General features: G+C 44.7%; 1 protein-coding gene across 3 annotated transcripts in view; it reads left to right on the top strand.

The window, feature by feature from the left end:
* LOC138946368 (sodium/hydrogen exchanger 9-like) overlaps positions 1-14,934 on the top strand; it is a 66,884-nt gene that overhangs the window by 42,881 nt on the left and 9,069 nt on the right. For 2 of the 3 annotated variants that reach the window (XM_070317946.1, XM_070317945.1), the window contains one exon: positions 12,342-12,363. The exons of the other annotated variant lie outside the window; for it this stretch is intronic. In XM_070317946.1, coding sequence (XP_070174047.1) covers positions 12,342-12,362 — 21 coding nt within the window. In that variant the 3' untranslated portion in view covers position 12,363. The remainder of the gene's footprint in view (positions 1-12,341; positions 12,364-14,934) is intronic. 3 annotated transcript variants of the gene reach the window in all.

Genomic DNA, 14,934 nt, shown 5'->3' with positions numbered 1-14,934 from the left:
TAGACTCTGCATTTTAATGGTCAAATGGCAATTTCGGTATAAACATGTAGACAAGGACCTTTAAGTAAAAAACAAAATTAGGCCAGTGCAGAATATGTTGTAACATTTCAGCTTGGAACCCTTACCGAAATCTAGTATACCACAAATGTGCTACATGTAGCGCATAATTAGTACACTGTGGTACGTGCTAGAAATGTGCCAAATTGGAACCATGGACTTAGAAAAAAAAATAGACAAATGCAGTATACCACAAATGTGCTACGCCTGGTACATTTCTAGCATGCGCTACAAATGTGCCACAAAGGTTCCAATTTGGCACATTTGTGGTACATAAGCTAGAAATGTACTACAAAACTGCAAACCGGCTTCTGGATTAGCACATTCCTAGCACGTGCCACAAATGTGCTACGCCTGGTACATTTCTAGCATGCGCTACAAATGTGCCACAAAGGTTCCAATTTGGCACATTTGTGGTACATAAGCTAGAAATGTACTACAAAACTGCAAACCGGCTTCTGGATTAGCACATTCCTAGCACGTGCCACAAATGTGCTACGCCTGGTACATTTCTAGCATGCGCTACAAATGTGCCACGAAAGTTCCAATTTGGCACATTTGTGGTACATGAGCTAGAAATGTACTACAAAACTGCAAACCTGCTACTGGATTAGCAAATTTCTAGCATGTGCAACAAATGTGCTACGCCTGGTACATTACTAGCACGTGCCACAAATGTGCTACGCCTGGTACATTTCTAGCACATTTGGCACATTAAAAACTGAATTGTAGCTTATACTTATTGTATTTTTTATTAATAGTAATATTGTGCTATAATTTATAAATCCAATTGTACTTGTAGGTTTGCTGTTTTGTGGTACATTTCTAGCGCACACCAGCAGCAGCTATTCGAGCAATAAACCGGGTGAAAAATGCACATATTAGCACATTATTGGCATATTAATAGTACACTTATCGGCACACTGACCTAAAATCCAATTCACAAAATTATGGTCTTGTTCAAATCACTTCAATTGATTCACACCCATACATTATATGCAAAAACAGAAAACCCAAAATAGATGTAGAAAGAATAAACCGATTTTATTGAATGAATATGGAATGTCAGTAAGTAGTAACACACACTGACCTGCACAGACCTAGATCCTCATGGAAAATGAATGTCATTTACACATTACACCTACCTAGATTCTCATTGAAAATAAATTTCAGTTCCACGTGTTTATTGTTTTGGAATTTGAGGTCAGTTGGGTAAGTGACACTTTACGGAGAAAACTTGAACTTCGCTGCCCCCGTTTTGTGACGATCAAGATTTCAAAGCTTCTGTAGTTAACCTTCAACGTACTTTGTGGGTTGAGGACGACCCAGAGCCTCACACAATCGACTTTATCTCTGAAACTTTTTGAGTTTTTAATTGAGACTTCATGCAATCTCTAATCACCATACGACCTTTCCATTGCCCATTTTTTGAAAGATTATCTTTGCGAACAAACAAATAAACGATAACGTGTAGAACTACACAGTCCGGATGATGTGGGTGGTGGACGACCCATATGGAATTACGTAATGAATGTTACGTTGTTTATCCTTATTCGGATGACGTGGGTCGTGTACGACCCATACTCTGCAAAGAGGCGGAAAAATGTTTATTCCTATCCGGATGGCGTGGATCGTGTACAACCCATAACTTTTTACGTTGAATCCTTTGGAAAGTGTGGGTCATGTCATCCGGACTGTGAAGTGTGGGTCGTGTCATCCGGACTGTGTAGTCCAACGCTTGATCCGGTGAAGGTTAAAAAGAGAGTCAGAATGCCCGGGTCTTGATCCATGTCATTGATGCAGAAAAAGGCAGCTCACATGGGACTGCAGGCCATCAACTGCAAACACAAATAATATTCATATTAAAGATGACTTACTTATGCACTTTAAATAATTTATTAACGGTCGAGAAAAAACATTTGGATTTCTGTTTCAAGTGTTTGTTGGATTCTTCCATTCCTCCTGGGTCTTGCAGACTTGAAAGTTGACAAGAAAAGCTACTCTTCACTGTGCACCTGTATCCAGGGAATACTTGAAAAAAACAGCATAGTAGTTATTATTACTGTTGTCTAATACAGTAATACTATTACTAGTAACTTAATTTACAATTCAACATTTGATATTCGAAAATTTTTAATTAAATTTTGATTTAATATAATATACTTACCCAATTCTTATGAATGCATTGACTTTAGTCCCACATGCTAGATGTCGAAAAACCTCTCAAATTACCTGCCCTTAGTAGGGTGGTAACCAAGCTAAAAGCGACGCCATAGCCGTTGCTATGGCCTGACCTTGCTCGGTTACCCATAACACCCTGCGCACCACGTGAGCGCTAGCATCCGTCATGTTCATTCGAGACTATTAGTCAAACAAACCCCCAAGGACATAATCCAGCGGGGACGGATGGGAGGGTATTAACTATAAGAATTGGGTAAGTATATTATATTAAATCAAAATTTAATTAAAAATTTTCGATTTAATCACATATTCTTACTCCAATTCTTATGAATGCAGATTCCTCCTAAAGGCGGAGGGAACTTACTTATGTCCTTGCAAGCACCTGCCCTGCAGCCACCAAAGCCGGCAAAGCACTGGAGCCATCCAGTCGCGTGCAAGAGATGTCACGAAGGTAGAAGCTGATGAAGACATCGTCTGACTTCCAGTAAGCTGTCTGCAAGACATCGCTTAATCGCCCTGAACGTAAGACGGCCACAGAGGACGCCCAGGCTCTGGCCTCATGTACTCGAGCTGATGTCAGAGGAAGGACTGAACGCCCCCCCCTCTCCTGCGAGAGCCACCACTCATAAGCTCGTCTAATGAGGGTCGCCACCCATCTTGTAAGGGTCAATTTCGATATGTCCCTGTCATATTTCGTGTTCAATGAAATGAACAAAAGTTTTTGGCTTTTGGACCTAACCAACTGAGTGCGAGCCAAGTAAGACTTCAAGGCCCTAACTGGACAGTTAGCTAAGTCCGGATCGTGCGAAGCTAGGATAGTCCCAAGCGGGGGGACTCGGACCACGGGCGGGGATTGGCCTGGCTTTTGATTTTTCGCGAGAAAACCAGGCCGGAAATGAAGCGACATTGAACCATCGCGCTCGAACGCGATGTCTTCCGACAAACCCGACAAGGCATGTATCTCACTGCCTCGCCGAGCAGTAGCCAGAAGAAGCAGAAAAACCGTCTTGCGTGTTAAATCAGTCAGGCTAGCAGCCTGCAAAGGCTCAAACGCCGCAGACCGCAAAAATTCTAAAACCAAAAATAAGTCCCATGCCGGGACAGAGGTCCGTCTCTGCGCTTCCTGGAGAGCGGCCCCTTTGATCACACTAGCAATCACTCCGTTAACGTTAATCAATCTGCCTATCTGCCTCAGCGTAGCAGATATAGCAGAACGTCGGACTCTCAAAGCAGAGGCCGAACTGCCCTGAGCAGACAAAAAAGAAAGATGATTTGCCACCTGTAACGAGCGCGGGGCCACGGCATTGACCCCCGTCTCCCTACACCACTTGGCCCAGGCGGCCCAATGGCAAGCATACACAGACGCAGTCGAGGACCTATGCGCCTTAAAAACCAAATCCAGCGTAGAGTCTGAAGCGCCAGATTTCCGCAGTTCCGACCTCACAGTCTCCAAACGTGTAGGCGCAGGGCCTGCGGGTCTCTGTGCGGAATGCCTGTTCTTGGCTGAACGAGCTCTCCCCGCACCAGATTTAGAGGGATCGGAACCCCTTTTGCCAGCAACAGCAGATCTGGAAACCACTGCTGGGAAGGCCACCAGGGGGCTACCAGCAGCAGGAGCTCCGGACGATCCAGCTCGGCCTTCCTCACCACTCTGCTGAGTAGAGGAAAGGGAGGATATGCGTAGGCCTGAAGGCCGCTCCACGAGATCTCCAACGCATTGCTTGCCCAGGCTTCCGTGTCCGGAAAGGGGGACACGAAAATGGGAAGTCTCTTTGAAAATCTCGTTGCAAATAGATCGATCATGGGCTTCTCCACCTGTGCCCACAGGCGTTGGAGCGCCCCGTGAGTGATCGTCCATTCGGTGTGCAACACCTGAGAGGACCTGCTGAGCGCATCCGCCAGAGCGTTGAGCTTGCCCGGCAGGAACTCTGCTGAAATCATGATCCGATGCGAGTGGCACCACACCAGAACCTCGCATGCCCTGTCTGACAGGGAAAACGACCGAGCTCCTCCCTGCTTGTTGATGTAGGCAGCGACAGTGGTATTGTCCGTGTGCAACCGGACATGTCTGCCGCCCACCAGAGGGAGAAACGCAAGCAAACCGAGGGAAACAGCCTCCAACTCCAGGCGATTGATATGCCAAAGACGCTGGGCCTGAGTCCAAAGACCGGAGGCCGCCTGGCCCCCGATGTGAGCCCCCCACCCAGCCATAGACGCATCCGTGAACAGATCTATGTCCGGAGGAGGCAGAGAGATGGGGACCCCCTGAGAGATCCAGTCTAGATCCAGCCACCGAGCCGTCGCGTGACTGAACCATCCCTGCGTGGAGACGATTTTGTCCCAATCTTGCGAAGCCGGCTCCCAGAGAGAGCTGAGCGCAGCCTGGAAAGGCCTCTTGTACACCCTCCCTAAGGGAACCAGAGTTGCCATAGATTCCATTTGGCCCAGAATCGAGGTAAGGACCCTCACCGAAGCCTGCTGGCTGCCAGCCACGGCCGAAATGAGAGCATGAAGCTTCTGAATCCTCTCCTGCGTAGGCCGGACCGTCCAAGCGACAGTGTCGAACGCCATACCGAGGTAAACAAACCTCTGCGAGGGAGTCAATTCCGACTTCGCTTGGTTCACAGAGAACCCCAGGCTCAGAGCCCGGTTCAACACTACCTGAGTGTTCAAGAGGCACACTGATTGACTCTGACTCAGAATCAACCAGTCGTCGAGGTACGTCCGTAGACGAATACCTCTTTGCCTGATCAGCGCGGCCAACTGTCTGATCACCAAAGTGAAAACCCACGGGGCCAGGGACAGCCCGAAGGGCAGAGCCCTGAATTGAAAGATCCGATGACCCCAGCGGAACCGGAGCCACTTTCTGTCCACTTGATACATAAGGATATGAAAGTAGGCGTCCGTCAAATCCACCGAAGTCACCCAATCTCCCCGGCGCAGGGCCTCCCTGACCGAAGCTGGCGTTTCCATACGAAACTTGATCTTCCGCAGAAACTTGTTCAAGACCGAAAGATCGAGAACAGGCCTCCAGCGGCCCGACGCCTTGGGCACGACAAACAGGCGTCCGTAAAACCCCGGCGAGGAGTGATCCACAATCTCCTCTATAGCCTCTTTGGCCAAAAGAGACCTGATCTCTGTCTCTATGGCCGCTCTGGCCTCTAGGCTGGCCGGAAAACGAAAGGGAGGAGGAACCCTGGTCAAGGGAGCCTTTTCCCCCTCCCACAACAGGCGGAATCCCGATCGCACCACCCGCAAAATCCATTGGCTGTGCACTAACGCCTGCCACATGGAAATGGCCCTGGTGGGGCCCCCCGCCACCACAAAAGTGGGGGGAACAGGGGTGATGTGATCGGGAGAGCCTCATTGGGGGGAGGGCTTTCGAGCCCCCCCCCTCCCCTTCCCGAACGAGGGTTTCTTAGGATAAGGAGCACCCTTGGCTGGTGCGCCCTTATCTCCCTGTTCCTTAGGACGAGAGGCGTTGTGCTGCTTCTTGTTCCAGGCAGGCTTAGAAGAAGACTGAGATTTCTTTGGGGTTTTAAACGAAATCCCAACGAGATGTCTGTCTTTAGCCTCCTGAACTTCCCGCTGCCTTGCATCCAGGGCTACTCTACCCAGGAGAGAGCCCTCAACGAAAGGCGAGGAACGAAGCGAGTCCACAGTAGACTGCTGGGAAAAACCTGCTTGAGAAAGCAGCAGATCACGCCGTGAAAAGACAGCATGAGCATACAGCCTCGCTGAAATGCTCATCCTCTCAGAATTCACCATCCCCAAAGCAGCAAGCAGTACGGAGATGTCACTGGCTGAGGCGTCTTCCCTGAGTCTAAACGGCTCCAAAGAGCCAGCCACAGCTCGAGTAAGAGCTCGGAGCAAAGACTCTGCCATAGAAGCCAATTCAAGATCAAGACGCCCAATCTCCTCCAGAGAAGAGAGAGAAGCGTCCGAGAACGAGACCCCCTCCTTAGCAGAAGGTTGCTTTGGCAACAAGGCAAGCAACTCCGGCGGAATTGGCAAAGTTGCTCTCGGCAAAGCAAAAGTCTGAACAAAGTTCCTTGACTTCACATTCCAGTCCAGCTTTTTCTGCACTAACTGCGAAAAAGAAGTGGCCTGCGCGTTTGACGCTAGCCATGGATCGGCTGAAGCAGGCGCTGAATCATGAGCATGCAACAAAGGGAAAGGAGTTGGAGACAGACCGCTGCCCTGAGGTGCCGGTCGCGCCAAAAGTTGCGACATGTGATACGCCACGGCAGGAGATTCCACAAACCGAAACGATTGTGAACTCTCCTGAGAAGGCCGAAAATCATTCGCAGCAGACGGTGGAAAAGAGACACCCTGTCCTGAATCCACCACCCCCTCCGGAAAGTAACGAGCAGCCACACAAGCCGCTCTTCTCATGGCTTGCCTAAACCCAAAAGGCAAGGCCACACACTCCTCATCTTCCACAGAAGAATCCGAATCCCCAGCCTCTACAGTATCACTGTACATAGGAGGGGAGACAGGAGCAACAAAAGCGTGACCCGATCCCGCTTGCCACCCCCCGTCCACCCCCTGCCCCACTGGGGTAGAAGGGAAGACAGTAGGCACAGAGGCCCGCCAAGCAGGCGGGGGGAGGGGGCCACCCAACAAAGCAGCGCCAGGCCCATTGTCAGTAGACCGCTGACCGGGCGCTTGGCCCCAGCTGTCCAAACCAGTATGGCCAGTTTGAGCTGACCCGCCCGCTGCATGCGGTGGGAGTTGGCTCGTAGCTGCAGCAAGCGAACCCTGCGAGGGGTAAGACTGAGTGAGAGGCGAGACCGTGAAAGGCCGCCCGTACCCGTCAACCTGCTGTAGTCCCGTTGCCCCACCACCCCACCACCCCTGCTGGGGAGAGGGGCGGCTGCTCGCAATGGACGATACCGGTACTGGCTGAGACGCCAGTCCCATAGCGGACACCCGATCATGCCCGGCGGGCGAGAAAGAGTGAGCCGCTACACCAGCCCCCACCCAGTCCCGCCCAGTGGGTGGGAAAGAGTGAGAAGCTGACACAGCCCCCTGCCCCCAGTGGGACAAGGTGGGACCAAGCCCAGGCTGTGACTTACCATGCCCCCTCTCTCCCTCTCCCACAAGGGGAGAGAGCTGACTTCCCACTGCAGTGTTGCTAAAAGCAAGCTGAGCGGGAAGAGAAAGAGAGGAAGCAGACCCCCTCTCCTTACGGAGAGAGTGTTCGAGCGCAACCGCCGCACTACCAGAGGCAGAGAGGGAAGGCCCGAACTGGTCAGACGCACCAAGCAAGTGCGCAGAAGAAATGGCCGGCCGGCCACCCCCCCCATCCGCCGGAGACGGCGGAGTCGACGACGACGACGACCGCAGTCGAGCCAGGGAGGAAGGATCCCCTACCGCCGGAGGCAGAGGAGGGACCCCAGAGCGAGACGCAAACTGTTGAGCAATAAAATCAAACAATTCGGACTTCAACGAGCCCAGGGCTGAAGGCCCTGGCTCCTCCCCCCTAACAGGGGACGCGAGCTGTGAACGAACGGAACCCGTCCTCGGAGGGATAGGAACATCAAACGAAGTGCTATTTGCCGGGTCTTCTACCCGCATAACAGGCAAATCGACGTTCTTGGCTTTACCCTTAGCTTTAGCTTTCTTAACTGGGCTAAGAACCTTGTCGCCTTCCAGTCCCGCACTCAGTTTAGCTTTGTTGTCGGCCATTTTAAGACCGGCGAAAAACAGTCACCCAGAACAAAATTATCTGCGTGCGTGTTCAAAACAAAGCTATCAACATTTACATTCCAAACGTAAAAAGGAAAGATCTCACCCAAAAGGTAGACGGACAGGTAGACCCCCAAGAACCGGCTAGTCCCACGGACGAGCAGGCATGTGAAGGCCAAAAGTGAGAGCGAAATTCGGACACGTCCACCGTGTGTTGTCGAAAGTCGAGAATGAACATGACGGATGCTAGCGCTCACGTGGTGCGCAGGGTGTTATGGGTAACCGAGCAAGGTCAGGCCATAGCAACGGCTATGGCGTCGCTTTTAGCTTGGTTACCACCCTACTAAGGGCAGGTAATTTGAGAGGTTTTTCGACATCTAGCATGTGGGACTAAAGTCAATGCATTCATAAGAATTGGAGTAAGAATATGTGATTAAATTTTTAATTTAATTTTGAAATTGAAGAGAAACAATTAGATAAACTTGCTAATTTTCAAATACTAAATGTATGGAAGGAAATAATTGGTTGGCAATATTACACATGACGAACGCAAGCACTCTTCGTGGATGCAAGTGAGCTATAAAGTATAATGAATGTCCATGGCCGATGACTCGGTCATAACTAACGTGCTCAATTCAAACTCAAAGCTAAGTTCTGTTCTACTACTACTTCTAGTGGCACTGGTAATAATAGTAGTACTGCAAAATGTGAAGATGAGTCTGTAACAGTAACTTGAGTAAGTGAAAGTTTGAAAAGAATGTGTATTTGTTTGTCTTCGTGCATTAAGTACCAGTCATCTGACAGAGTCACTGTCACTGTGAGTGTGTCTATGATTTGAACTTCACTTTTCAATCACTCAACTCACTGGGTCAGCACAATAGCTACACTAAAAGTTAAAATACCACTGTATCAAAACAATCTACACAACTTACCAACTATAGAGTGAAGAAAGTGAGACAGAGTCAGTCACTCATTGCGATTCGGGTGGAGGCAGAGTGGATGTTTCGTTTCTGACTTAGCAAGTAGACGTGTCACTGTCACTGTCAGCCATGGTTCTCCAAGTTGTCAAAGGACCGGCTTGCTCTTCGCATGGAAGTAGTTGTGGATTTCAACATAGCAACAATATTGTAGACTTTGATCCCACACTTAGATATCCAGTTCAAAAGCTTCGTTCATGATGCATTCCTGGGAAAATATCCACTCTGAACACAGCACTGTTTCAGTGTTTGAATCACATGGCAGTTTCGTGGGGTAGATTCAAAATGGCGGTGTATTTTGTCTCCTTTCATTTGATTGGGCGATATTTTTAGAAGTAGCCACTCACACGAAGCGACACAATACATGATCAAATACCAAGCTTGTGCATACCATGCAGACAAGAGAAAGCTGACTGCCTATTGTTTTCTCTTCTTATTCCACATTGACTTCCTTAAAAGTTTAAGTCCAAAATGCTTTCTCATAGTGACCTTCTCCATTTAAAATCTTGAAGGAACTTACAAGTACAATTATACTCTTTTTTTGTAATTTCTTATAATTTTGTTTATTTTTCACAAAAGCTATCTAGATGTGTGAATTTTGTATCAATGAGTATACAATTTAATACATTATGCTAATCTTTTATAAAGCTGATTTTGTGTGAAATTATGTGTTTATATACATTTTAACCATGAATCCCTGTGTTTTTACCCTGTATCCTATTTTTTTTTGTACTTAATTTTTACTGTGACAGTTTCTTTAGTTTATAAAATGCAAAATTCTGCTAAGTCCAAGATTGGCATATTTGTAGCATACTGTGAAAAAAACTAAGTCTTTACTAGCACACAAAAATGACAAAGTATTTCATTGGCATATTTGTAGCACACAAGAAAATAGCTAAGTCCATGATTGGCACATTTGTAGCACATAATAAAATAGCTAAGTCTGTGATTGGCACATTTCTAGCGCGTAAGAAAATAACTAAGTCCATGATTGGCACATTTCTAGCACATGCAAAGAGCTCACAGTTGTTCGTTAGCACATTTCTGGTATAGAATAAAATGACAAAGTCCATGATTGGCACATTTCTAGCATAGGATTGAAACCTGTAGCACATTTTGTGGTATACCACAAATGTACCAATGGTTGTTCGTGGCACATTTGTAGTATACGTTTGGTACATTTAGTACATTTTTAGCATAGGATTAGCACAAAATTGGTATACCAATAATGTGCTAAAAACTGTAGGGGGAAGCTTGAACATTAATTACTTGTATTATTTGTATATTAAGATTTTAAAAATTCTAATTCAGATTGAAATGTTAATAACCACTTAAAAATGATTTCATTGTATTCTTTATCATTTCCTGAATCCATAGATATAGGTGTGTCTTGTTTACTCTAAAAATGTTTTCAAAATCAAACGAAAATTCAGTTTTATGTATGCATGCTTTGCAGAGACCAGCTCGACCCATCTCGGTCTTCCGGTTTCAGCTAGCCAAGCGTCACTAGAGGTGTTGATTTCCTATCCTGGGTTTTATTACTTTCATGTCGACAGATTGACTAAATGTTTTGATTCACTTCTTGTTGAAACTACTTTTTCAGATCTTCTGTTCATTTCGTCACTAAATGTACCTCCATTGTAAGACTTAGCCTCCTCTTAAGACTTGGTTTTCACAGATTGTGAGACTTCTTAAAAAGGGGGGGGGGGGGGGGTGGGTTCGTTTTAGGCTCTTAGATGTTATTGGTTTGTTATGTATAGTTGTCCGACTTTTCTTGTGTTTGTGTTTGTTTTGTTTTGTAGTGAGGGACCTTCTGTTGATTATCTGCTTCTTCTTCTCTCTGTTCTTTTGTGTCTACTAGTTTGAAGTGATTGATTTTTGGCTTGGTGACAAGTCTTGAGTGGTTTTTCTCTAGAGTTGGTTTGTTATGTTTTCACTTTGTTTCAGATTGAAAATGAAAATCCTATAGTGAAGTTTTGATTGGTATGAAACCTTTAGCGTATTACCCACCTTCTGTTTTGAGTGTTTTAATATATCCCTGCTTTGTCCACATAAGTGTAAATTTGGTGTTTTTGGTACCGTTCTGGACTTGTTTGTAATGTATTGACTAACGGGTTTTTTTAGGTGTGAGCCAATCATTTAAAATCTTATGCTTTTGGGCTAACCAAGGGCTTAGGGTTCCAATTTTCTTGTATCAACACGAAACCGTTGAACAGAAGGCAGGATGTTTTCTTTCTTTTTTTTAAACTTGTTGTTATGGGTTAGTTTTTTTTATGTAGAACTCTCTGGTGTGATCTTTGTTTACAGGGTGAGGTTTCAAATGTATGAATGTGTTTGCAATCACTTAATTTTGGAAGAAATCGGTCACATTATAGATAACATAGTGGAAGCTGGTATCTGTCAATGTAGCGGCCAGAAAATCATGTGTTCCCCAATAAAACAACAGAAACATAAACTCAGTAAGATTAAAGGCTACCTAATATTACAGCTAGTGCGTAGCTGTTCGGTTTTTTTTTCCCTGGAAACAGTCATTATTAAAGCATTTTGATACTGATAACAAGCCATTATTCATCAAACAAAATCTAATCTCTTTTCGCTGTTCCAAAATGGATTTACTCCAGAGGATGTCAGCGGTTTTAACATATGATTGTAAATTACTTGAATTAGGGTTTGACATATATATACAAAATGATGCATGAGTTAGGGTGTTGTGTGATTTGTATTGAATTGTGTTATGCATGAGAATTTTGTTGATGTTACAATCACTTTATTTTAATTCTTGGCACACTCTGTTCCATCTCACACAACGACATTCATATTCCATTCAGGAATAGAACGTTAGATTCAATTTACACATTTCTGAAAGATTAAAAGTCTTTCTGTTGGTGTGTTGAAATTGTATTATTATTACTGAGTTTAATTTCTGTTGTTCTTGTTGTGTTGACTTTGTCTTTCTTTCTTTCTCTCTGTCTTTCTTGCTTACTTTCTTTCTTTCTTCTTTGTTTATTTGTTTGTTTGTGTTGTGTGTGTGTGTGTGTGTGTGTGTGTGTGTGTGTGTGTGTGTGTGTGTGTGTGTGTGTTGTGTGTGTGTGTGTGTGTGTGTGTGTGTGTGTGTGTGTGTGTGTGTGTGTTGTTGATAAATGCCAATGATAGAATAATTGTAATGGCAGTTTTGCTTCCTGAAACCAACCAGTGGGACTTCAGCCTTTACTTCTAAAAATGTTTCATCATTACCTTGTCTGCAACACCGATAACGTAGGGTGATAGGTGAGACTGAACAGAGTGATTGCCTGTGACAAGGACAGTGTTTGAAATCACTTTCAATATACCAGCACGGCCCAGTAGAGCAGTTTATGTGTGCATCTTCACCAGCATGGGAATGAGTGTCCACCTGAATGTCGGTGTTGTACTACTTGTTTTGTTTTTCGTTTTCAGATGGATGATGTGCCCATATAAGGTAGTTGATTTTGTTCTGTATCACAGTCCTCTGTTCAAATCAGTAAGCTTGTAGTGTGGACTCTTTCCGTGCCGTGCTCTGATCATGCGCAACTCTGAGGCTAATGGTAAATAGTGACTTCCAATATTTTCAAATGCACGTGAATGCAGTCTCGGGTGACCAACTCAGCAAATGGTTTGACAGTTGACGGGCGCAGTGGCGTGGTGGTAAGACGTCGGCCTCCTAATCGGGAGGTCGTGAGTTCGAATCCCGGTCGCTGCCGCCTGGTGGGTTAAGAGTGGAGATTTTTCTCCCAGGTCAACTTATGTACAGACCTGCTAGTGTCTTAACCCCCTTCGTGTGTACACGCAAGCACAAGACCAAGTGCGCACGGAAAAGATCCTGTAATCCATGTCAGAGTTCGGTGGGTTATAGAAACACGAAAATACCCAGCATGCCTCCCCCGAAATCGGCGTATGGCTGCCTGAATGGCGGGGTAAAAACGGTCATACACGTAAAAATCCACTCGTGCTGAAAACATGAGTGAACGTGGGAGTCTAAGCCCATGAACGAAGAAGAAGAAGAAGTTTGACAGTTAATGACACTGATGGGAAGAAAGGCGCAAAGCCTGGTGGGTACTTTGAGCTTGTCAAATCTGTGTGCTATGGTGGAGGGTAGCCGGCTTGGGGAAGTCTGTTCCAAATCTAAATCTAAGAAAGCAAATAATATTAGGGAAAATGGCAGTTTAATGACAAGAATTACTCCTACAAAACGTTCAGCATGAAAACTCTTTGATAATTAACGCTGACAGAGGCAGATTTTTTTTAATTGTTTATTATCATGTATTAAGTATTTTGAAGAAACGTCACATTTCTGACTTTCTAATTATGTGCTAGGAATTTGGTGTTGGTGACTTGGGTTCACCTGTCATTGGGGGGGGGGGGGGGGGGACTTTTTTTGAAAGGTGTCTTGGAGATTTCCTTGCGTTGGACTTAGGATGTATCTTTTCGCTTCTGGCTGTGAATTTAATGATTGTATCAAACAGTGCTTTAATGGTTGTAGTTATACTTGCTGACTGCTCAGTCGCTGCTGCTCATCTTTTGGGATCTGTTGAAGCTTTTTGGCTCATGAAATGTTATACCTTTTAAAACAGCTTCTTAGTTATGGGTGATTTGTTTTCCTTTCAGTTGTGTATACGTGAGCTGGTTTTTTTCAGTATACTTGCTCTTTGGTGTTACACTGTCTTTTTCCTGAAAAATACCTTGCAGCACATGGCACTTATTAACAGGATTTTGACTTCTTCAGTCGTTCGTGGGGTTTATTTTCCTTTGTTTTGTGGCGAGTTTTCATACCTTCTCTATTTTCTTGTCTTTTAGCGCTGGTATTGGACTGATTGATATGAATACCACACGATTTTGTTACCCTACTTTACACTTGCATATTATGACTCTACAGTCTTTGTCCCCCTTTTTCTTTTTTGTTTGTAATTTTGCAACAGTTTAGTCCCAAGGTTTTGACATTCATAAAGATTGGAACCGTACGTCCTGATAAGCATATAAGTAAGACATTAACTTTTATGCTGCTTTCATAATCATCAATATTGGTAATGGCAGTTAGCATTGTAAGCTCAGGACATTTGGTTTTTGCATCAATGTTGAAAATGTTTGGATGCCTAAGCAATAAAAGCAACAGCTGTAAAGTCAACATTGAACACAATTCAGTAGGTATTGAACCAGCATAAAGATTAACGTAGTCTGAGACCTTTACTTTCGAATGAATGCATCCCATGATGTTTAAATCAACAATTTAAATAAGCTCATATGTAACGCGATCATAAATGCGGTCATGACAGTGTGACACTAGTTGCCATCAAAGACTACAAAATTCATGCTGGCCTAAATCATGCATTTTGAGTTGGAAAGAGGGTATTCTCTAAAACAAATGTTATATATTTTGAGGTATATGTCTTTTCCTTTCGGAACTTACTCTGCTTACTTGCAGAATATTTGTGTTTTCTTTTGAGTAAAATGTTTTGAGTCCCAGGGTCTTTTATTGCTGTACAGGACATTAAGTAAATTATACTGTTAATAAGTAGATTGATACCCAGTGATTTATTTCATCTTTGTTTTTTTAATATTGACTGATGTAGTTGTGTTGATAGTGAAGTGTCTAATTATGCTAGATGATTTTCAGTATTAAGTGTACCTACCCCCTCCCCACTCCCTAAGTCAAATATAACCAACTGATCAAACAAACATCAAAACAATTGACAAGAAACTACATGTATTGTTATCATACCTTGATTGATTTTCATGATGAAAAAGTGTTTGTGGTTCGAGTTTGGGATTTGTTAGTTATTTCTCTTCAATATTATCTCTTCTCACTTTAACTTAATCTCAATAACATTAAATTCAAGTGTCATTTTGTATTACCTTCCCATAACTTTGTTTTACCTATTTTTGAGTCACTTGAGAAAAAGTGACTCTATGTAATCGGTCAGTGTTAGTCTGTCCGGCCGGCCGTCCGTAGACACCACCTTAACGTTGGACTTTTCTCGGAAACTATCAAAGCGATCCGGCTCATATTTTGTTT

The sequence above is a fragment of the Littorina saxatilis genome, linkage group LG13, assembly GCF_037325665.1.
Source record: "Littorina saxatilis isolate snail1 linkage group LG13, US_GU_Lsax_2.0, whole genome shotgun sequence".
Taxonomy (NCBI): Eukaryota; Metazoa; Mollusca; class Gastropoda; order Littorinimorpha; family Littorinidae; genus Littorina; species Littorina saxatilis.
This window is presented reverse-complemented; position numbering and strand designations above follow the sequence as displayed.